The sequence below is a fragment of the Babylonia areolata genome, chromosome 35 (assembly GCF_041734735.1).
Source record: "Babylonia areolata isolate BAREFJ2019XMU chromosome 35, ASM4173473v1, whole genome shotgun sequence".
Lineage (NCBI taxonomy): Eukaryota > Metazoa > Mollusca > Gastropoda > Neogastropoda > Buccinidae > Babylonia > Babylonia areolata.
Genome location: NC_134910.1, coordinates 1268598 through 1292500, shown reverse-complemented (window position 1 = coordinate 1292500; position 23903 = coordinate 1268598). Strand labels below are relative to the sequence as shown.

Here is a 23903-nt window from a genome sequence, read left to right as displayed (position 1 = left end):
AGACCACAATATGAAACATATCTATCTACACACACACACACACACACATATATATATATATATATATATAGAGAGAGAGAGAAGAGAGATTACAAAATTACAAATTTTAAAGACATGCAATGCCTAATGTTGTTGATATTTTCATATTTTACACATTTTACCGGTCTCGGTATTTACCTCAGTGCTTTCTGCAAGGAGCAGAGCCCAGGACACGAAGACAGTGTGAACTATCTCTCTCTCTCTCTCTCATATATATATATATATATATATATATCTTCGTGTGAACTATCTCTCTCTCTCTCTCTCTCATATATATATATATATATCAAAATGTTTGTCCTTGGTGATGGAGGGGGAGGGTGGGAAGAGAGGGTGGTGGTGGTGGGGGGGGGGGCGGTTGGGGGAAGGGAGGGGGTAGTGAGCTGGGTCACTATTCAGCTGCCTGGGTACATGATATATTGTGCTTACATGGCGCAAACTCCCCTACAGAATGGGCTCTAAGCGCCTCACGTGAAGCAATACATATACAATAGTGCATTATGAAACACAAGGGCACACGAGAACATACAAGTGTAAAAATAAAGAAAACTCTATACACCAATACTACAAATTGCATATAATTTATGAATAATCGCAGGAAAAAGGCACAACACACACACACACACACACACACACACACACACACACAGCAAACACCAACCCACGAGCGCACACAGCACAGGAATACTACAATGGAGGGGGAGGGGGGGGGCCACAAGGGGAGTGCAGAGGGTGGGAGGAGACAAAGAACTACGTTTCGTCACATCCACAGGCCATTTTGAACAGGTGGGTTCAGGTTACTCTTGAAAGAGGACAGAGTTGGCGAATGCCGAGATCCAGAGGCAGAAAATTCCAAACGGAATGTGCTAGATACTGAAAAGCCTTTTGATCAAGCTTTTCTCCAGAACACCTGAGAATGGAATGGAGAGTAAGTGTGAAGGGCAGAAGATAGGTAAAATGGTAGAGAACCTTCAAATTAGCGATAAGCTAATATGGCAGTTATTTTTTTATACTGAATTCTGTGCTGGATGGGCAACCAGTGAAGTTGAAGCAAGAGAGGGGGAACATGATCTGTTCTGGTCCAACTGAAAACGACCCTTTGCGGCACTGTTCAGGATCATGTGAAGGTGTGGTATCAGACCACAGGGCAACACCAGCCAGCAGTGAACTGCAGTTGTCAAAGTGACTGAGCACCAAGGAACTGGACAGAACCAGTGATGGTGATGGTGATGGAGAAAAGTGGGTCACAGGGGGTGGGGGTGGGGGGAGGGCAGGGGGGTGGGGAGAGCAGAGAGCAGGGGGAGTTAACTGGTTCACCATTCAGCTGCCTGGTGGTTTGGTACATGTCTGTCGTTGGTGAGGGAGGGGGGAGACCGAGGGAGAGAAACGGCAGTTAACTAACCGTTCAGCTGGTTGGTGTGGTAGTGGTGGGGGATGGGGTGTGGGGGTGATGGTAAGTGAACTGTTTAACCGTTCAGCTGGTTGGTGTGGTAGTGGTGGGGAGATGGTAGGGGGGGTGGACAATGGGAGGGAGGGGGTTAGGGTCTGGGGGAAAGGCAAGGCAAGAAGTGTATTTCATGTGCCCCCTGGGGATACGGAAACCTTACACACAGGAATCTTTTAACACACACAGGATACAAACAAAAAGAGGGATGTTGAAAACTAAAATCAAAACCAAAAAGCAATAACAACAAAAAAACCCGCCCCAAAAACAAAAATACAAGTCCATTGGAGAAAGCATGCAAATACACATTCACAAATACTGTTTCGTTGACAATAGGCCAAACAAATCTTTTCTCTATCAAAAGGCAAAACTCTATTGAAAACGACTACATTCCTAGAAACGAAGGATTTAAGTAGTAGTGAGGGGTGGGGAGGGTGGGGGATGGTAAGGAAGGATAGGGGGTATGGTGGGGCATGGGGGAGGGGGGAGAGTAGCATGGGGAGAGAACCGTTTAACCGTTCAGCTGGTTGGTGTGGTAGTGGTGAGGGAGGGGAGGGGGTGGGGGAGGGAAAGCAAGGGGAGAGAACCGTTTAACCGTTCAGCTGGTTGGTGTGGTAGTAGTGAGGGAGGGGAGGGGGTGGGGGAGGGAAAGCAAGGGGAGAGAACCGGTTAACCGTTCAGCTGGTTGGTGTGGTAGTGGTGAGGGAGGGGAGTGGGGTGGGGGAGGGAAAGCAAGGGGAGAGAACCGTTTAACTGTTCAGCTGGTTGGTGTCGTAGTACTGAGGGAGGGGAGGGGGGTGGGGGAGGGAAAGCAAGGGGAGAGAACCGGTTAACCGTTCAGCTGGTTGGTGTCGTAGTACTGAGGGAGGGGAGGGGGAGGGGGAGGGAAAGCAAGGGGAGAGAACCGGTTAACCGTTCAGCTGGTTGGTGTGGTAGTAGTGAGGGAGGGGAGGGGGGTGGGGGAGGGAAAGCAAGGGGAGTGAACCGGTTAACCGTTCAGCTGGTTGGTGTGGTAGTAGTGAGGGAGGGGAGGGGGGAGGGGGAGGGAAAGCAAGGGGAGAGAACCGTTTAACCGTTCAGCTGGTTGGTGTGGTAGTAGTGAGGGAGGGGAGGGGGAGGGGGAGGGAAAGCAAGGGGAGTGAACCGGTTAACCGTTCAGCTGGTTGGTGTCGTAGTAGTGAGGGAGGGGAGGGGGAAGGGGGAGGGAAAGCAAGGGGAGTGAACCGGTTAACCGTTCAGCTGGTTGGTGTCGTAGTAGAAGTCGACGCTCTGACGGTTGCCCGAGGAGAAGAGTTTGTCCAGCTGGGCACGGATGGTCTTGAAGGTGGGTCGCTTGCTCTCCTTGTACTGCCAGCAGTCCTTCATCAGCCCGTAGTGCCTGGCATCGTCGTCATTATCATCACATCATCATCGTCATGACATCATCATCATCATCATTATCATCACATCATGACATCATCATAATCGTCATGACATCATCATCATCATCATCATGGCATCATCATCATCATTATCATGACATCATCATTATCGTCGTCATCATCATCATGGCATCATCATTATCGTCATCATCATCGTCATCATGACATCATCATTATCGTCGTCATCATGGCATCATCATTATCGTCATCATTATCACCATGTCATCATCAACTTCATCCCCATATTGTCGTTTTCCTTCACACCACCACAATCACCATCATCAGCATTGTCATTATCATCACTATGGCGTCGTCGCTATCATTACCATTACCATCATCGTCACATGATTGTCATCATTATGACGTCGTCGTCGTCGTCTTCTTCTTCTTTTTCTTCTTCTTCATGTCTGTATGTGCAGCGTGTGTATGCAATGTGTCAATTACTAAGCACGCCTGCGCGCACAGAGAGAGAGAGAGAGAGAGAGAGAGAGAGAGAGAGACACACACACACACACGCACACACACACGCACACACAGCAGACATACATGTCATCAGCAAACTCAGGTTTCTCCATACGGTAGTCAGACTTGAGACGTGACCCAATCTCTGCGGCATGGATACCTGGGTAGGGAACTTGGCCTGTCCACACACACACACACACAATATATATATATAGATATAGATATATATATATATATATATAGAGAGAGAGATAGATATAGATATATATATATATATGTACATGTCACCAACCAACCAGTCAATCATGTGATCACTCGAACAGAATATCAACCCACTAACTAGCCTTCTGCTTGACACATGGACATGCTTCATTGTGGGGAAGCCGTTTGTCATGTGTGTGGCGGGGTGCTTACTGTTGCAGATGCCCGTGTGGCGGGGTGCTTACTGTTGCAGATGCCCGTGTGGCGGGGTGCTTACTGTTGCAGATGCCCGTGTGGCGGGGTGCTTACTGTTGTAGGTGCCCGTGTGGCGGGGTGCTTACTGTTGTAGGTGTAGGTGCCCGTGTGGCGGGGTGCTTACTGTTGCAGGTGCCCGTGTGGCGGGGTGCTTACTGTTGCAGGTGCCCGTGTGGCGGGGTGCTTACTGTTGCAGGTGTAGGTGCCCGTGTGGCGGGGTGCTTACTGTTGCAGGTGCCCGTGTGGCGGGGTGCTTACTGTTGTAGGTGCCCGTGTGGCGGGGTGCTTACTGTTGCAGGTGCCCGTGTGGCGGGGTGCTTACTGTTGTAGGTGCCCGTGTGGCGGGGTGCTTACTGTTGCAGGTGCCCGTGTGGCGGGGTGCTTACTGTTGCAGGTGTAGGTGCCCGTGTGGCGGGGTGCTTACTGTTGCAGGTGCCCGTGTGGCGGGGTGCTTACTGTTGTAGGTGCCCGTGTGGCGGGGTGCTTACTGTTGTAGGTGTAGGTGCCCGTGTGGCGGGGTGCTTACTGTTGCAGGTGCCCGTGTGGCGGGGTGCTTACTGTTGCAGGTGCCCGTGTGGCGGGGTGCTTACTGTTGTAGGTGCCCGTGTGGTGGGGTGCTTACTGTTGTAGGTGTAGGTGCCCGTGTGGCGGGGTGCTTACTGTTGCAGGTGCCCGTGTGGCGGGGTGCTTACTGTTGTAGGTGCCCGTGTGGCGGGGTGCTTACTGTTGCAGGTGCCCGTGTGGCGGGGTGCTTACTGTTGTAGGTGCCCGTGTGGCGGGGTGCTTACTGTTGCAGGTGCCCGTGTGGCGGGGTGCTTACTGTTGTAGGTGTAGGTGCCCGTGTGGCGGGGTGCTTACTGTTGCAGGTGCCCGTGTGGCGGGGTGCTTACTGTTGCAGATGCCCGTGTGGCGGGGTGCTTACTGTTGCAGGTGCCCGTGTGGCGGGGTGCTTACTGTTGTAGGTGCCCGTGTGGCGGGATGCTCACTGTTGCAGGTGCCCGTGTGGCGGGGACGTGTTTTCAGGAGGGCGTCATGGGAGGGTGGGTGGTTTCCAATGTTCAGTTGGGTGAGTGTATTCTGGCACGTGCTTCTGTGTGTTTTGGGGGATGGAGGGTTTGGGGGAGTGGGGGGTGGGGTGGGGGGTATTTGTTAGGGGAGGCGGGGAGTGAGGAACGAAATGAAAAACGCTTTGAGCAGTATTTCTGGAGAAACGCACGATATAAATGGTCATTCTTCTTCTTCTTATCATTATATTATTATTATTATGATATCCCGATCAGGTCACTACATTTGGTCAACAATAAAACAAAACTAGACAAATGAACACTAAGAGAATCGCTTCCACAATGTGACTGATAATGACCTACTTTTAAACAGAGTGAAAGTCGTTTCCTCTCAGGTGACTGAATCTGACAAGTGCAGAAGGAAGGCTGCAGATCTTATCTATGCTGAACACCTTTCCCTTGATGATCTTACCTATGCTGAACACCTTTCCCTTGATGATCTTACCTATGCTGAACACCTTTCCCTTGATGATCTTACCTATGCTGAACACCTTTCCCTTGATGATCTTACCTATGCTGAACACCTTTCCCTTGATGATCTTACCTGTGCTGAACACCTTTCTCTTGATGATCTTAGCTATGCTGAACACCTTTCTCTTGATGATCTTAGCTATGCTGAATACCTTTCTCTTGATGATCTTACCTATGCTGAACACCTTTCCCTTGATGATCTTATCTATGCTGAACACCTTTCCCATGATGATCTTAGCTATGCTGAACACCTTTCCCTTGATGATCTTACCTATGCTGAACACCTTTCCCTTGATGATCTTACCTATGCTGAACACCTTTCCCTTGATGATCTTACCTATGCTGAACACCTTTCCCTTGATGATCTTAGCTATGCTGAATACCTTTCCCTTGATGATCTTAGCTATGCTGAACACCTTTCTCTTGATGATCTTACCTATGCTGAACACCTTTCCCTTGATGATCTTACCTATGCTGAACACCTTTCCCTTGATGATCTTAGCTATGCTGAATACCTTTCCCTTGATGATCTTAGCTATGCTGAATACCTTTCTCTTGATGATCTTACCTATGCTGAACACCTTTCTCTTGATGATCTTAGCTATGCTGAATACCTTTCTCTTGATGATCTTACCTATGCTGAACACCTTTCTCTTGATGATCTTAGCTATGCTGAATACCTTTCTCTTGATGATCTTACCTATGTTGAACACCTTTCTCTTATGATCTTACCTATGCTGAACACCTTTCTCTTGATGATCTTACCTATGCTGAACACCTTTCTCTTGATGATCTTACCTATGCTGAACACCTTTCCCTTGATGATCTTACCTATGCTGAACACCTTTCCCTTGATGATCTTACCTATGCTGAACACCTTTCTCTTGATGATCTTACCTATGCTGAACACCTTTCTCTTGATGATCTTACCTATGCTGAACACCTTTCTCTTGATGATCTTACCTATGCTGATGGTCAATTACAACACTACAACAAAAGGCAGAAGGCTGCAGATCTTACCCATGCTGAAGATCTCCCACAGAACAATCCCATAAGACCACACGTCACTCTTCTCCGTGGAAGGTCTCTCTTGCAGGACTTCCGGTGCCGACCACTTGGCCGGAACTCGTGTCTGCGCATGTCAGTGATTTAGTGTGTGAGTGAGTAACTCTTAAGATAAGATAAGGTAAGAACTTTATTATCTCATTAAAAGAAATTACTGATTATTTACCGAAAATAAACAAATTGATAAGACACTAAAGAGGAAAAAAAGGAAGAGAATAACATAAACATGCGCATCCACACGCATACACACACAATCAACTATAAAATAACAATCAACTCAAGTTTCAAATAGTTCAGAGTTAAATCAGGAGTCCCACGAGCTCTCTGTTGGTCAAATGTTACTGGTTGACTAATAAGTTTGTTTTATTTTGTTCAAAATTTCTTTCATTTTTTTTCTATGCAAGTTGGGGAGAGAGGGGCAGGGAACACAGCGATATCATGAGGCAGGGGTGGGATGGGGCAGGGGAGGGATTTTCGTCAAAACTCAATTGTGGACAGACGTTAAACAAAAGAACGAAATGAAAGCACACACACACACAACACACACACACACACACACACACATACCGCTTTCTCCTCCTCCCCTTCTTTCTGTTGAGGTCCGAAGCCAGCCACCTTGGGTTCCAGCAGGAAGCTCAGAAGGACGTTCCGGGCAGCCAGCCGCTTGTGGGTGATCTGTGACATGTCCGTCCTGTCATTATGGGCATGTGGGTGATGTGTGACATGTCCGTCCTGTCATTATGGGCATGTGGGTGATGTGTGACATGTCCGTCCTGTCATTATGGGCATGTGGGTGATCTGTGACATGTCCGTCCTGTCATTATGGGCATGTGGGTGATCTGTGACATGTCCGTCCTGTCATTATGGGCATGTGGGTGATGTGTGACATGTCCGTCCTGTCATTATGGGCATGTGGGTGGTGTGTGACATGTCCGTCCTGTCATTATGGGCATGTGGGTGATGTGTGACATGTCCGTCCTGTCATTATGGGCATGTGGGTGATCTGTGACATGTCCGTTCTGTCATTATGGGCATGTGGGTGATGTCCGTCCTGTCATTATGGGCATGTGGGTGGTGTGTGACATGTCCGTTCTGTATTATGGGCATGTGGGTGATGTGTGACATGTCCGTCCTGTCATTATGGGCATGTGGGTGATGTGTGACATGTCCGTTCTGTCATTATGGGCATGTGGGTGATGTGTGACATGGCCGTTCTGTCATTATGGGCATGTGACATGGCCGTTCTGTCATTATGGGCATGTGGGTGATCAGTGCACAAGGGCATTCTAATGCAAAGGCTTCCAATCTGTAGTGTAGTGTAGTGAAGAGCACTGCACTACTGTTTAGTATAGTCAGGAACTCTGGAAATTTAACGCAAAGGTCCAGCGTGTACAGTGTACAGTGTAGTACAGTACAGTTCAGTGTAGTTCAGTGTAGTGTAGTGTAGTGTAGTGTAGTGTGGTGCAATGCAGTACAGTGTAGAGTAGTGTAGTGCAGTGCACCGCAGCGCAGTTGATGTTATGTCGTATCAAAGTGTCCAGTGCAAACACATCAGCACCTCCCGTTGCTGTATTTTTTCGTTTTGTTTGTTTTTTGTTGTTTCATTGTGTTTCCTCTGTGCAGTGTCAGTACCCCCTTGGAAGCGATGTACTCCATGCCTCTGGCGACGCCATGGCCAAAGCGGAGGAGGTTCTCCATCACCTGCTCCGACATGGTTCCCCTGTTCTGCACCAGCCACCTGTCCATCTGACCCATCTCACAGTACTCCATCACCAGCACCGGGCCCCCTGCAAAACACACCTCCCCCTTCACACACTGACCCCCAGACAGAAACAGTGCATGGTCAACACCCTCCCCCTTCACACACTGACCCCCAGACAGAAACAGTACTCCATCACCAGAACCGAACCCCCTGGAACATACACATCCCTTTTCAGACTGACCCCCGGACATTCACAGTGCACGGTGAACACCCTCCCCCTTCATATACTGTCCCCCAAACAGAAACGGTGCACGGTGAACACCATCCCCCTTCACAAACTGACCCCCGGACAGAAACAGTGCACGGTCAGCAACCTCCCCCTTCACAGACTGAACAAGCAGAAACGGTAAACAAGAAGAAGAAGACAGAACAGAAGATGAAGAAGAAGACAAAGACAGAGAAGAAGAAGAAGAAGAAGAAGTCACTCACAGTCGTCGTTGCTGAGGACAGCCCCCAGGAACTGGATGACGTTGGGGTGTTTGTCCAGCTTGGTCACCATGAAGTCGATCTTGGCCCTCATCTTCTCCACGTCCTCCTGCGTGAACCCCGCTGTCACCATCACCACAGACATTATCACCACAGTCACCATCACCACAGTCACCATCACCACAGACATTGTCATCAGTCACCATCACCACAGACATTATCATCAGTCACCATCACCACAGTCATTATCACCACAGACATTATCACCACAGACACCGTCACCACAGTCATTATCACCACACCATCACAGTCATTATCACCACAGACATTATCACCACAGTCATTATCACCACAGACATTATCACCACAGTCACCATCACCACAGACATTATCACCACAGTCATTATCACAACAGACATTATCACCACAGTCACCATCACAACAGACATTATCACCACAGTCACCATCACCACAGACATTATCACCACAGTCATTATCACAACAGACATTATCACCACAGTCACCATCACCACAGACATTATCACCACAGTCACCATCACCACAGACATTATCACCACAGTCATTATTACCACACCATCACCACAGTCATTATCACCACACCATCACCACAGTCATTATCACCACACCATCACCACAGTCATTATCACCACAGTCATTATCACCACAGTCATTATCACCACACCATCACCACAGTCATTATCACCACACCATCACCACAGTCATTATCACCACAGACATTATTACCACACCATCACCACAGTCATTATCACCACACCATCACCACAGTCATTATCACCACAGACATTATTACCACACCATCACCACAGTCATTATCACCACAGTCATTATCACCACACCATCACCACAGTCATTATCACCACACCATCACCACAGTCATTATCACCACAGACATTATCACCACAGACATTATCACCACACCATCACCACAGTCATTATCACCACAGACATTATCACCACAGTCATTATCACCACAGACATTATCACCACAGACATTATCCCCACAGTCATTATCACCACAGACATTATCACCACACCATCACCACAGTCATTATCCCCACAGTCATTATCACCACAGTCATTATCCCCACAGACATTATCCCCACAGTCATTATCCCTACAGACATTATCACCACAGTCATTATCACCACACCATCACCACAGTCATTATCACCACAGTCATTATCACCACACCATCACCACAGTCATTATCACCACAGACATTATCACCACACCATCACCACAGTCATTATCACCACAGTCATTATCACCACAGTCACCGTCAGCACAGACATTATCACCACAGTCACCATCAGCACAGACATTATCAGCACAGACATTATCACCACAGTCACCGTCACCACCGCCACCATCGATATCACCAGTCACCACAGTCGCCATCACCACCGTCACCATCGATATCACCAGTCACCATCACCACAGTCACCATCAGTGCTCTCACATTCACCACAGTCACCATCACCATGGCCACCATCACCCTCCCGAAAGAGTTTCTTCTCTTTCTTCTTACCACCTTCATCGGGGAATGAGAGCTCCACCCCTACCCCTCTCCCATCCCTCTCTCCTGGCCACTTGCCCACTCCCACCCACACCCTCTCCCCTCTCTCTCCGCGCTCCACACGCACACACACACACACATCTTCCCCAAAGCCCCCCACCCCCACCCCCCACCCCTCTTACATTTGAGCATCTTGGCGGCGACAGTGTCCTGTTTGTTGTTGTGGGTCCAGGTGGCCTTGTAGATGGTAGCGAAGCGGCCCTCCCCCACGTGGTCCAACAGAGTGATGGCGCTGGGCTGCAGGTGCCAGGGATGGGGCTGGCTGAACGTGCTGGGTGCGTACAGGTAGATGTCCTCCTGGTCTCCGTCAGCACGGTACGCGGGGTTCTGTCCTCACAGACAGTGATCAGGGTGAGGGAGGGAGAGAGGGTGGGGGGAGAGAGAGGGGGGGGGAGAGAGTAAGAGGAGAGAGGGAGAGGGAGAGAGAGGGGGGAGAGAGAGGGAGAGAGAGAGGGGGGGAGAGAGAGGGAGAGGGGCGGGAGAGAGGGAGAGAGAGACGGGGGGAGAGAAAGAGAGGGGGAGAGAGAGGGAGAGGGGCGGGAGAGAGGGAGAGAGAGGGGGGAGAGAGAGGGAGAGAGCAGAGAAAGAGAGAGTGAGAGAGAGAGAGAGAGACACACACACACAGTCACAGACACACAGACAGAGATGTGGATGATAAGAGAGAAGGATGAACTGAGACATTTAATGTTTGGGTCTCCAGTCACTTGACGTCAGTAGCGGTTAAAAAAGTAGTTTCTTAAGAAATGCATGTAGTTTTGAGTTGCTAATGGTGTGTTCGTCTCATGGTTTTCCTGATTATATGTTTTAACCCGGTGTTCGGTTGTCTGTGTGTGTGTGTGTGTGTGTGTGTGTGTCTGTGTGTCCGTGTGTCCGTGGTAAACTTTAACATTGACATTTTCTCTGCAACTACTTTGTCAGTTGACACCAAATTTGGCATAAAAATAGGAACAATTCAGTTCTTTCCAGTCATCTTGTTTAAAACAATATTGCGCCTCTGGGATGGGCACAAAAAAATAAAGAATGAAGCCTAATTATATGCAAACTGCGTTTACTGTTATATTTATATTTTTTGTATTCTCTAAACTTGGCACTTTGATCTGATATTCTGACCCAACAGCTAGAGCAGTCATTATTATCATTTTTTGTTCAAACAGGAACTTCTTTTGCTAAGCATGGAAGTTTTATTTATTTTGCAAACGTTTTGGTGCAGATAGTAAAAAAGGGAAATTACTCTGTAATGCTAGGGGGAGTTAATTTGCTTTAAACTGATCTTTCTCATCTTAAACATTACATTTTGAAACAAGAGAGGCAAGGCCTTCAAGACTCACTTATGATGCACTTTTTAAAAAACATCCAAGCTTTTTATTTATTGAGTATAATTTCAAAATGTAATGTTTAAGATGAGAAAGATCAGTTTAAAGCAAACTAAGTCCCCCAGCAGAGTAATTTCCCTTGTTTTACTGCCTGCAGCAAAACGTTTGCAATAAACAAAACTTTCATGCTTAGCAAAAGAAGTTCCTGTTTGAACAAAAAATGAAAATAATGACAGATCTTTTGTTGAGTCGATCAGATCAAAGTGCCAAGTTTAGAGAATATAAAAAATATAAATATAACAGTAAATGCATTATACTCAATACATAAAAAGCTTGGATTTTTTTAAAAAGTGTATCACAAGTGAGTCTTGAAGGCTCTGCCTCTCTTGTTGTTACATTCAGTGTGCCTTGCGCCATTTGCCCTTTCGTTGCACAACAGTCACTTACAACTGGACAATTTGCCAGTATCTACCAAGCTGTGTGTTCATCTCGGATTATTCTGTAACCACCACAACGCAGTAGTGAGGGCAGGTTGGTAGAGAGAGGGGTGGGTGGGTGGAGTGGGGAATGGTGGTGGGGGGACAGAGAAATGGAGAGGATTTAAATGATTGACTGGCCATAGCCTTTATCCTTGTCGAAAACTCACACACACACACACACACACACGCACACACACACACTGACCTGAAAAGCAGCATCAGATCTGTGGCCACGAACTGTTTTCCGCACGTTGTCAATAGCACGTGACATCCGGTGCAGCTGTCGGTTGACTGGCGTGCCCTCCTTCTGAAACACCTTGCCTCGTCGCCACAGCACGAAGATGACGATGATGATGACGATCAGGGCGATGATGAGGAAGGCTGGACAGGACAGACAGAGGAGCACGTGGTCAGCACGTGGACAGACAGACACCAGCACCACCCTCCACACACACACACACACACTGTGTACCCTCTTCCCTGTTGTTTCAGTGCCCCCATACACAGCCACACCCTCACTCATCCTGTGACAGCCCAGCCCCCAGACAATCATCAGTACCGTGTCGCCAAGAGGCCACTCATGACAGAAGTCTCTGCACACAGTTAAGTCACGTGACCACTCACGACACAAGTCTCTGCATGCAGGTAAGTCACGTGACAACTCAGGACACAAGTCTCTGCACGCAGTTAAGTCACGTGACCACTCACGACACAAGTCTCTGCACACAGTTAAGTCACGTGACCACTCACGACAGAAGTCTCTGCACGCAGTTAAGTCACGTGACCACTCACGACACAAGTCTCTGCATGCAGTTAAGTCACGTGACCACTCACGACAGAAGTCTCTGCACGCAGTTAAGTCACGTGACCACTCACGAGAGAAGTCTCTGCACACAGTTAAGTCACGTGACCACTCACGAGAGAAGTCTCTGCACACAGTTAAGTCACGTGACCACTCACGACAGAAGTCTCTGCATGCAGGTAAGTCACGTGACCACTCACGAGAGAAGTCTCTGCACGCAGTTAAGTCACGTGACCACTCACGAGAGAAGTCTCTGCACACAGTTAAGTCACGTGACCACTCACGAGAGAAGTCTGTGCACACAGTTAAGTCACGTGACCACTCACGACAGAAGTCTCTGCACGCACTTAGGTCCCTTTGATAGTGTTGGGCAGTGCCTGCTCTCAGACAACATACCAGAACATGTCACCAGCTCAGCAGATATTTCGGTACAGATCACTCTCGTGTCAAAGTTCAGTGTTGGACATATAAACAAAGTGGACTGTTCGTCTTTTTTTTTTTTTAATAATTTTTTATCCTTTCTAACCTACTCACGTCTGTATTGTATAGTATTCATTGCATTGCACTGTACTGTACTGTATTGCATTGCATTATATTCTATTGTACTGTAATGTATTGTATTCGTTGCATTGTATAGTACTGTACTGTACTGTATTGCATTGTATTGTATTGTTTCAGTGTATGCTGCAGAAAGAATCTTGGTATATCGTCTATCCGAAAGACTTGCACCCAGACCAGCCAGTCAGACAGTGAAAGTGGGTGTCAGCGCTGCCTGTTTCCCGAAGTTCTGACCTTTCCTGCTGCCGCCTGCATGTCTCTGGTATTGTGGGGGACTCTGGCTCTTGGCAGGTGGTTTCTGCTTTGTTTGTTTGCACACTGGCTGGTTTATTCATTTGTGTATGTGTGTGTGTGTGTGTGTCTGTCTGTCTCTCTGTGTGTGTGTGTGTGTGTGTGTGTGTGTGTGTGTGTCTGTCTGTGTGTGTGTGTGTGTGTGTGTGTGTTGTTTGTTTGTTACGCGCTGTGTGCTGTGTGGGATGATGTACGGTTCAAATACCGTGAGATGCTCTGGTCTCCGTCCTCCATCCATGTTCTGTCCCTTTAACCCCTTCCCACCCCTTCCTCTCCCATTCCCCAACGTGTCGGTTCTTGGCCATTATACGTGCTGTGAATTAACTATCTTTCTGTCTGTCTGTCTGTCTGTCTGTCTCTCTGACACCCCCCACCCCTACCTCTCTCTCTCTCCTGTATCTCTCTTTGCTAGTCTGTCTCTTGCTGTCTTTCTATCTGCCCGAGGCCATTCTCAAGGCCTAACTGAGCACGTTGGGTCACGCCGCTGGTCAGGCATCTCAGTGCTTAGCAGATGTGGTGCAGCGTATATGGATTTGTCCGAACGCAGTGACGCCTCCTTGAGTAACTGAACTGAACTGATCTATCTGCCTGCCGCCCCCACCTCTCCATCTCTCCCCCCCACTGTGTGTGTGTGTGTCTGTTTGATTCACTGACAAAAAACGTGCATCAGACACACAGCACTCACCGATGACAATGCCAATGATGGCTCCGACTGGGAAGGGGTCCTCCTCTGAAAGGACACACACACAGATAGATAGACAGATAGATAGATACCATCACCATCACCACCACTATCATCACCACCACTATCATCATCACCACCACCATCATCACCACCACTATCATCACCACCACTATCATCATCATCATCATCACCACCATCACCCCCCTCATCACCACCCCCCTCACCTTCACCACCATCACCCTCACCACCACCATCACTACTACCACCACCACCATCACCACCACTACTACCACCACCACCACTACTACCACCACCACCATCACCACCACTACTACCACCACCACCACCACTACTACCACCACCACCACCACTACTACCACCACCACCATCACCACCACCACCACTACTACCACCACCATCACCATCACTACTGCTACCACCACCATCACCATCACTACCACCACCACCACCACCCTCACCACCACCACCATCACTTCTACCACCACCATCATCACCCTAACCACCACCATCATTACCACTACTACCACCACCACCACCATCATTACCACTACTACCACCACCACCACCCTCATCACCACCACCACCACCATCATCACCACTACTACCACCACCACAACCATCATCACCACCCTCACCACCACCACCCTCACCTGTGAAGAACTGCACGGAAGCCTTGTCACTCTGCACGTCCCCCGTGAAGTCGGTAACCATGGAGATGGTGTAGCTGGTGCCAGCCTCCAGCCCCGTGACAGAGAACTTCGTGGCGTCCTTGTGCACCGGCCGTCTCTCGCCGTTGACGATCACCCACACGGCCGTGCGAGGGAAGCAAGATGGCGGGTAGGACCAGGTCAAGGTCACGCTGTCCTTGGTGATTTCCGTCACCGTGATGTTCTGTGGGGGGAAGTCTGGAGGGGGGAGGAGGGGGGTTAATTATGGAGATAGTCTTTGTCGGGTTCTTAAGACAGGGCATACTGTTACGTATGCGTGCAAGCACTGTGCACATGTACACACGCACGCACGCACGCATGCACGCGAACACGCACACACACATGAACACACATGCGCACGCGCTGCTCGACATCCCCAAAGAAGCATCAAAATCAACAGATCTTACATTCTGTCTAGCTGGCTTCAACAGTTAAAAAAAAACAACAAGTGGTGTATTTGGGATTGGAAACGTCAGCTTCTGTTCGAAGCACTCTCATTTTGAGAGATAAATTCGAATCGTTTATTTTCACGGATTCCAGCAATGAGTTAACATTTCTTTTTTAAATTCTTTTCTTTTCTTTCTTTTTTTTCTGTTTGTAGATAGTGTCAAGAAAGGTTCCAGCAAGCCTGGACATTACAGTTGGTGACTGTAGTAACTTGCACACCTCGGCTCATCCTCACTCGACACAGAGAAGACATCGTGATCGAAATGTGTGCAACGTTTGAAACGTGTCCGATGTGTCAAACATTGCTGATGGAAAGGACTTGTCTTGTCCGGAGTGACCATACTGTACAGGACGCCCGAAGACGTGTCTTTTGCGATTCTGTTTCTGTCCATCGAAGTCTGAGAGTCACGTTAAGACAGGAAAGGTTTGGGGCCTTGACAGGGATGTACATGATGGTCACAGATCATAAGACAGGAAAGGTTTGGGGCCTTGACAGGGATGTACATGATGGTCACAGATCATAAGACAGGGAAGGTTTGGGGCCTTGATGGGGATGTACATGATGGTCACAGATCATAAGACAGGGAATGTTTGGGGCCTTGACAGGGATGTACATGATGGTCACAGATCATAAGACAGGAAAGGTTTGGGGCCTTGACAGGGATATACATGATGGTCACAGGTCATAAGACAGGGAATGTTTGGGGCCTTGACAGGGATGTACATGATGGTCACAGATCATAAGACAGGAAAGGTTTGGGGCCTTGACAGGGATGTACATGATGGTCACAGATCATAAGACAGGAAAGGTTTGGGGCCTTGATAGGGATGTACATGATGATCACAGATCATAAGACAGGAAAGGTTTGGGGCCTTGACAGGGATGTACATGATGGTCACAGATCATAAGACAGGAAAGGTTTGGGGCCTTGACAGGGATGTACATGATGGTCACAGATCGTCACAAGCTGACAGCTGGGCCAACAACAAAATAAGAGCTGTATGATCAATGGTTTCTCCATTGCAGTAGGAAGTCATTTACAGCTTAGTCTTTTGTGAAGGACTATGACTCTAAAACTAGGAGGCAAGACTGCACAGGCTCTTAGTGCTGCAGCCTTGGGGGCTAGTTGACCTTTAGGGACCATCCTAACACTGACTGTCCTAAAACCCTCTTGACCGAGAGGGTGGGGATGTAACTTGGGCAAGAAACTCTCCATTACAATCAAACTCTCGCCCAGATTTTCGGGACAGCAGTTACCTCCTCTGCTGTTCTGATGGTCATAGTCGGACGTGACTGTCTATCACATATATACACATGATGGTAAAAACATTCAAATGCATGCTGATGTGGGCTGCTTTGACATGGTTGTTCCGTTTCTAGCATGCAACTTTCGGTTCGACCAACACTCATTTCCGAGTGTGAGCAACGACATTGACCAGCCTCAAATCATAGTGTCCCTGTCTGTCCATCCACCTTGGAGTTTTCCGTTTGTTGTTGTTCAGCAGGAATCACGCGCCAGCCACGAAGGCTCTGCTTTTTGCTCCTATAATTTTCAGTATATAGTATAGTATCTCATATTGCTGAAGGTTCGCTGCGAAGTCATGACAGGAAAGCTGTTGTAGTTGTTAAATGTTTGGTGTTTATTTATTCATCTACTTTTTTTTTATTCAAGGGGATAATGAATGATACCTTCATCTTTGTTTTCAAGGCACAAACCGTGAGTTATATCAGAAAGAAAACAGAGTATATAACATGCAGGCCTACTGCCGTCAGACTGACAACAACGATCTACGATACTCACAGGCCTCCGTCCCGTTCAGTTTGGTCAGATCGTCTTTCTGAAAACAGCACGTGACGGTGAGAGATAGGACTGACGGACACTGCTGGACATTGGAATGGACAGTGGAACCACACACACACACACACATACACACACACACAAACACACTCAAACACACACACACACACACACCCCACCACCACCACAGAACAAACACCACCCTTTGGCACCACCACCACCACATCCACCATCATCAACTCCTCACCCACCCCCCACCCCCCTCCCTGAAGGACCACCCACCGTCATGCTGATGCGAGTGACGAGGCCGGCCATGTTGGTGATGTCAGCAGTGACGTTGATGACCTCAGTGGCCAGGTTCTCCTTCTCCACCATCATCCGACAGTTGCTGACCGAGAACGTCTGGGTGTGGCTGAAGCATTCCCGGGACCTGGTGCAGCTGCACTCCGTGAAGTCACAGCCGAACTACAAAACACCCACCCCTTCGTTTTCAAAGCAGCAATAATAATAATAATAATAATAATAATAACGATGATGATGATGATGATAACAACAACAACGATGATAATGATTATAACAACAATAACAATACTAATAATACTAATTGTTATAGTGTGCCAGCAGTGTCACCCCCCACTACCCACACTCTGCCCCCCTTCCCCCCAACACCACCTTATCTCCCTTACCGCTCCATCCAAAGTCCAGTCTTTGAGGTCGCGCTGGCACCACGCCACCCTCCCTCCTTCCACGCCCCCCTCCTCACCCCCACTGCCTAGACGGCCGCCTTTAGTCAGCGACGCCGCTTCACCGATCCCAGCTGTTGAAACACGTGCGGTTATGTGATGTCTGCCGCAATCCCCGTGCTGAACTAGATGTCGGCATGTTCGAAACATGCTAGCGTCGGCATGTCGGAACATTGCAGTATGGTGGTCTGTCTTTCAAGTCATACCTCCCCCCACCCCCTCCTTCCCTCTACCCAATCTATTTGTGACATAAACAGGTGAACTTGTCATAGAATTTGTATAGACAAGTGGGTTGAATTGTAGCAAATCAGATCAATCTGTTGAATTGGACGAATTGGGATTATGCAGTGAATCTGTCAGTCATTCACTTAGCGTCACTAAGACAAGCAAAAATTGGTTATTTCAGTTCAACTAGTTGGGGGAGTGAGTGTTGTAGCTTGCATTAGTATGCACAGTATGTTGTGGGAAAGGATAAAACCAGTGTACATAGCAAATTCTTAGTTGTCTCCCAGAAGAACTGAAACTGACACAGGGTGACTGACTAATCAGTGATGTGGAGTGCAAGGAAATCCTTGATGGGCTGTGAGTACATGACTAGAAATGGTTTTATGCTATTTTCAGAATGTAACAGTCAGTGGACGACCGGAGAGTTCTTGAGAGTTCTTCATTTCGGTCTACTATGGTTCCAGCACGATTACCCAGAAAGGAAATAAGACATCATAAAACACAACCCTGAGGAACTCCAGTATTCAGAGTAATATTTTCAGACATTATGGGTCAGCCAGAACTGACATTCACACAAACACGCTGTGGCCGATTGCATAAGAACTGTCTTATCCATAAAATAAGGTCAGCTGTTCCATTTAGGTCTATAAGTTTCCTGATTAAGGTATGATATTGAATAGTATCAAAAGCAGAGGACAGATCCATAAAAAGTACCCTACCTGATGTTCCAGATTTGCCCAAATGACGTGCGATAAGATCAATTAAAGAAATTGTTGCATCATCAACACCTCGTCCAGCCCTGTACGCAAACTGTAATGGATCCATGTGATCAGCTACACATTTCAGTGTCCACAGACAACTCTTTCCATACATTTTGCAGTGACAGATGTGAGAGCCGCTTGACGGAAATCTTTCATTCGCACAGTACCAGAGAACTTTGGCAATGGGACAATAGTTGTCATATTCCATAAGCGGGGCCTAAAACGATTACCTAAAAGAAATTGAACAATGAACACCACGTGTAAAAACTGGACCAAACTGGTTATGTTCGGTTAGCAGCGGGACACATAACAGGTCGGTGCTCTCATGTAGGACTCTCAGGAGTGACGATGGTGCTGCCCGTCTAGCTTTACAACAACTAAATGAAACAATATTTCCCAGATCTGTGTCGTGTATCAAACCAACCTGAAGGTATCAAAATATGTTTTCAATGTATAGAGTACTGAGCAAGTTAAGTTGTTTCAGGTGCTGTCCATTGCACGATGCTCATTGGTTGATGCCAACACCTAATCACGCCTACCACGTGGCCAGCTGGCCTCATAATCTGCTCATTGTAGTGTAGTGTCCAAGGATTTTTTTGTGAATGAAATTCGGGCTACCATCCCCAGGAAGAACTGTGTTTGTTTTACAATGAAAATGGATTATTTTCTACAGAAATTTGCCAGGGACAACCCTTTTGTTACCGAGGGTGGTTTGTGTGTGTGTGTGTGTGTGTGTGTGTGTGTGTGTGTGTGTGTGTGTGTTGTTTGTTTTAATTAACATGCACAAAATGGGACCTCGGTTTATCGTCTCATCTGAATGACTGTCGTCCAGACCACCACTCAAGGTCCAGTGGGGGGGAGGGGGGGGCGGGGGAGAAAATACTGGTGAGTGTATGAAAGCTGGCAGACTGGCCAGGGGAAGCCACTCACAGGAGCACTGACGCCCTCCACCCTCTCCTGGTAGATGACGCTGTTGTTGCTGAGCCGCGTGAAGGTCCACAGGATGTAGGCGATTCCGGACACGTCGTCACGGGCTGTCACCGTGAACCTGCCCAACCAACTCTGTCACAACAACGACAACAACAACGGCGCCCCCTTTACTCCAAACCCCTCCCACTGACAATAATGAGAACAAGAGACGACGATGACGACGACGAAGATGAAGAAAGAAAGAAAGAAAGAAAGAAAGAAAAAGAAGAAGAATTATCAAACTAATCACATTTATAGTAGAAGCATAAGAAGAAGAAGAATGATTGTCAAACTAATTGCATTTATAGTAGTAGTAGTAGTAGTAGATTATCAAACTAATCACATTCATAGAAGAAGGATTATCAAACTGATCACATTTATAGTAGTTATAGTAGTAGTAGTAGTAGTAGTAGTAGCAGTAGCGATAGTGGTATATAATCAAACTGATCACATTTATAGTAGTAGCAGTAGTAGTAGCAGCAGCAGCAGCAGCAGTAGCAGTAGTAGTAGTAGTTGTAGTAGTAGAAAAAGAAGATGAAGATTATCAAACTAATCACATTCGAAGAAGAAGAAGAAGGATTATCAAACTAATCACATTCATAATTATAAAAGTGTATACTTATAAAAAAAATAAAATAAAAAAGGTGTGCTTACATTCTGGACCTGTATATGATCTGTCCAGAATTTGTATTTCCTTCCTTTTAATTGCGAACAAAACAAAACAAAACAAAACAAAAACAAAAAAACCAAAAAACCCCAAAAAAAGTGCTTACATTGTGGACCTGTATGTGTTCTGTCCAGAATTTGTATTTCTTTCCTTTTAATTGCGAACAAGAAAAACGAGATCATGCCTTCTTACCAAGCATAGCCTACGTTCCGGCAACTGGGAAGCGGTAAAATGGTGTTTTCGAAATCCGGAAATAACCTCGACGAAATAAATCGTTAATGATCCGGAAACACGGCTTAATTCTGGAGACTCACAAACTGTTGTTGGGATGACTGTAAAGATTTTTTTTCCTACAAATTTTAAAGCCAAATTTGATATTGTCAAAGTATTTCCAGAGAAAATGGCAGTGTGAAAGTTTACCATACATACATGCAGACACACACACACACACACACACACACACACACACACACACACACACAACTGAATACCATGTTATAACATTGACTCACTTCGTTTACACAAGTGAGTCAACAACAACAAAAACAACAATCACTGTGATCTGAAGTCAATGCCAGGCACATGCTGGTTCATATGGAACACACAACAACAACAACACCAGCACCGGCACCAGCACCACCAGCACCAACACCACCACCAACAACAATCACTGTGATCTGAAGTCAATGCCAGGCACGTGCTGGTTCATATGGAACACACAACAACAACAACCACAACACCAGCACCACCACCAGCACCAGCATCAACACCACCACCACCACCAAAAACACCACCACCACCAACAACAACACTCACTTGGAGCTAAAGTCGATGCCCGGCACGTGCTGGTTCATATGGAACACACAACAACAACAACGGCAACAAAACAACACAACACCACCACCAACAACACTCACTGTGAGCTGAAGTCGACACCAGGCACGTGCTGGTTCATGAGGAACTGGATGCCGCCCACCACACTGGGCGGGGTGGAGTCAAAAGTCACCTGGGTCCTCTCCACCAGGTCGCTGTCCATCACGTCTGTGGCCTTGACCCACACGGTCACGGTTATTCCGTCATTTGGGGGCTCCGGCACCGTGAAGGTCGTGCTGAGGCCCATGTCGGTCCACGTGCCTGTGGGTGTCTGGGGCTGGTTCACACCTCCCTGGTTGTCCTTGTGGTGCTGAAGAGCGAAGCTCACTGCACGCAGCACGACCACTTTTGCCCAGGTCCCTTGCTTTGTGATTATCTCCCCATTAATGAAGAGTACCATCAAACCTATTCCGTGCTCTCACTGCCTGATTATCTCCCCATTAATGAAGAGGACCATCAAACCTATTCCGTGTTCTCACTGTGTGATTATCTCCCCATTAATGAAGAGGACCATCAAACCTATTCCGTGTTCTCACTGTGTGATTATCTCCCCATTAATGAAGAGGACCATCAAACCTATTGCTGCTCTCACTGTGTGATTATCTCCCCATTAATGAAGAGGACCATCAAACCTATTGCGTGCTCTCACTGTGTGATTATCTCCCCATTAATGAAGAGGACCATCAAACCCACTGTGTGATTATCTCCCCATTAATGAAGAGGACCATCAAACCTATTCCGTGCTCTCACTGTGTGATTATCTCCCCATTAATGAAGAGGACCATCAAACCTATTCCGTGCTCTCACTGCCTGATTATCTCCCCATTAATGAACATGGCTGGGACCCCTATTGCGTGCTCTTGGCCCCTTGCTCTCTGATTATCTCCCCATTAATGAAGAGGACCAGGAAATCTACTCCTTGCTCTCAGTACCTTGCTATGTTATCATCTCCCCAACACAGCTGTTGACCGCGCACAGACCTGAGCGACAGTAACCGTCATTCACAGACTGTTCTGCTCAGCCCTGCACGATGCTGTCCACGCATAGCCGACAACAAGGGTCCACTGCCGTCAGTTAAACCTAACCGACGGAAGCCAGTGATGACCGTTCACATCAGTTTACGTTGCTGCACAAACAGGGTGTCCGCTGCAGGTTTGTCATGAAATTGTGGGGACTGAAGCACACCCAGATTCTGGGTCTGACACTGGATTGTTTACTGATTAGGCCAAAGACCCAGTTCAATGGATGAGCACATGCACAAAAACATTAATTTGCACACATATATATCCATCTATCTATCTATCTATGGATACTATTCGAAATATACATAACATAAAAGAATGTTTACACAAATAAAGACAGACCGAACACAGATACAGAGATAGACATTCAAATGTCAAATCGGTTCAATATTTTCCAGAATCTAAGGGATACAGACCGATGCCTCGTTTGTTGGGGATGGCGTTCACAGTTGTTTTCCCTTCGTGGTCCTCTCTCACAGACAGAGGGGGGATGTCTTTGCGATATCGTGGGAATCCCTCCGTCTTGTTTCCAACCGTTATGTTGCCATCCCTCAGCTCTGCTGGGTAACGTCGGACACTACCTGCAACAGTCATTTCTACTGTCTGGACCTGTCGTTACCTGCAACACAGTCACTTCTATTGTCTGGACCTGTCGTTACCTGCAACAGTCACTTCTACTGTCTGGACCTGTCGTTACCTGCAACACTCACTCCTGTTGTCTGGACACGTCCACAGTCTGACGTTACCTGCAACACAACACAGTCACTCCTGTCAACAGTCATGTCCTCCGTTTTACTGATCTTTTTATTTCCTGACCTTTAATTCATGTACTGTTTTATAGCGCCTTCTCAGTGCCTCCCCCCCCCACCCCCCACCCCCAAGTCGTTCACCCCGAATCCCCACAGCCACATTCGTGCCAGTCTGCCACAATTCCACTGCCGGTAATCAACAGGAAGCTATCACGGTCAGGTAGCATGAGGACACACACCAGAGGAGAACCTGCACTGCCGTTGAGTCACTTCGTTCGTGGTCAGTAGTTTCTGTTTTGATTCTATAGGACACGATCTACAAAGCCAGCAGCTGACGACAACAATCGCCTTGTCAAGAAACCAGACTGAGTGTGCACCTCCACAGGAGTGGAGACCGCCACCACATCCCTCCAAGGACAGTCCCTCATGTATCTGCCGATACTGAAGACTCTGACGTGATCTCACCACATGCATGAGAGTGGTGGAGATATCAAAACTGGAGACACGAATTGAGAAAGGCAGCCACTTTTGAACCAGTGGACACGAAAGACTTTGACAGGAACA

The 23903-nt window shown here is 47.6% G+C and overlaps 1 protein-coding gene across 1 annotated transcript in view; it reads right to left on the bottom strand.

Moving 5' to 3' along the window:
- Positions 1 to 2661: 2661 nt before the first annotated feature.
- LOC143277934 (uncharacterized) overlaps positions 2662 to 23903 on the bottom strand; it is a 57581-nt gene continuing 36339 nt past the window's right edge. Inside the window, exons 12-26 of the mRNA XM_076582911.1 lie at positions 23007 to 23171; positions 21613 to 21895; positions 19990 to 20107; positions 17613 to 17795; positions 17334 to 17370; positions 15028 to 15282; positions 14357 to 14401; positions 12226 to 12401; positions 10351 to 10555; positions 8614 to 8733; positions 8055 to 8209; positions 6990 to 7097; positions 6378 to 6489; positions 3451 to 3544; positions 2662 to 2861 (exon numbers count right to left, since the gene is read on the bottom strand). Of these exons, the coding sequence (XP_076439026.1) occupies positions 2711 to 2861; positions 3451 to 3544; positions 6378 to 6489; positions 6990 to 7097; positions 8055 to 8209; positions 8614 to 8733; positions 10351 to 10555; positions 12226 to 12401; positions 14357 to 14401; positions 15028 to 15282; positions 17334 to 17370; positions 17613 to 17795; positions 19990 to 20107; positions 21613 to 21895; positions 23007 to 23171 (2207 nt within the window). The 3' untranslated portion in view covers positions 2662 to 2710. The remainder of the gene's footprint in view (positions 2862 to 3450; positions 3545 to 6377; positions 6490 to 6989; positions 7098 to 8054; positions 8210 to 8613; positions 8734 to 10350; positions 10556 to 12225; positions 12402 to 14356; positions 14402 to 15027; positions 15283 to 17333; positions 17371 to 17612; positions 17796 to 19989; positions 20108 to 21612; positions 21896 to 23006; positions 23172 to 23903) is intronic.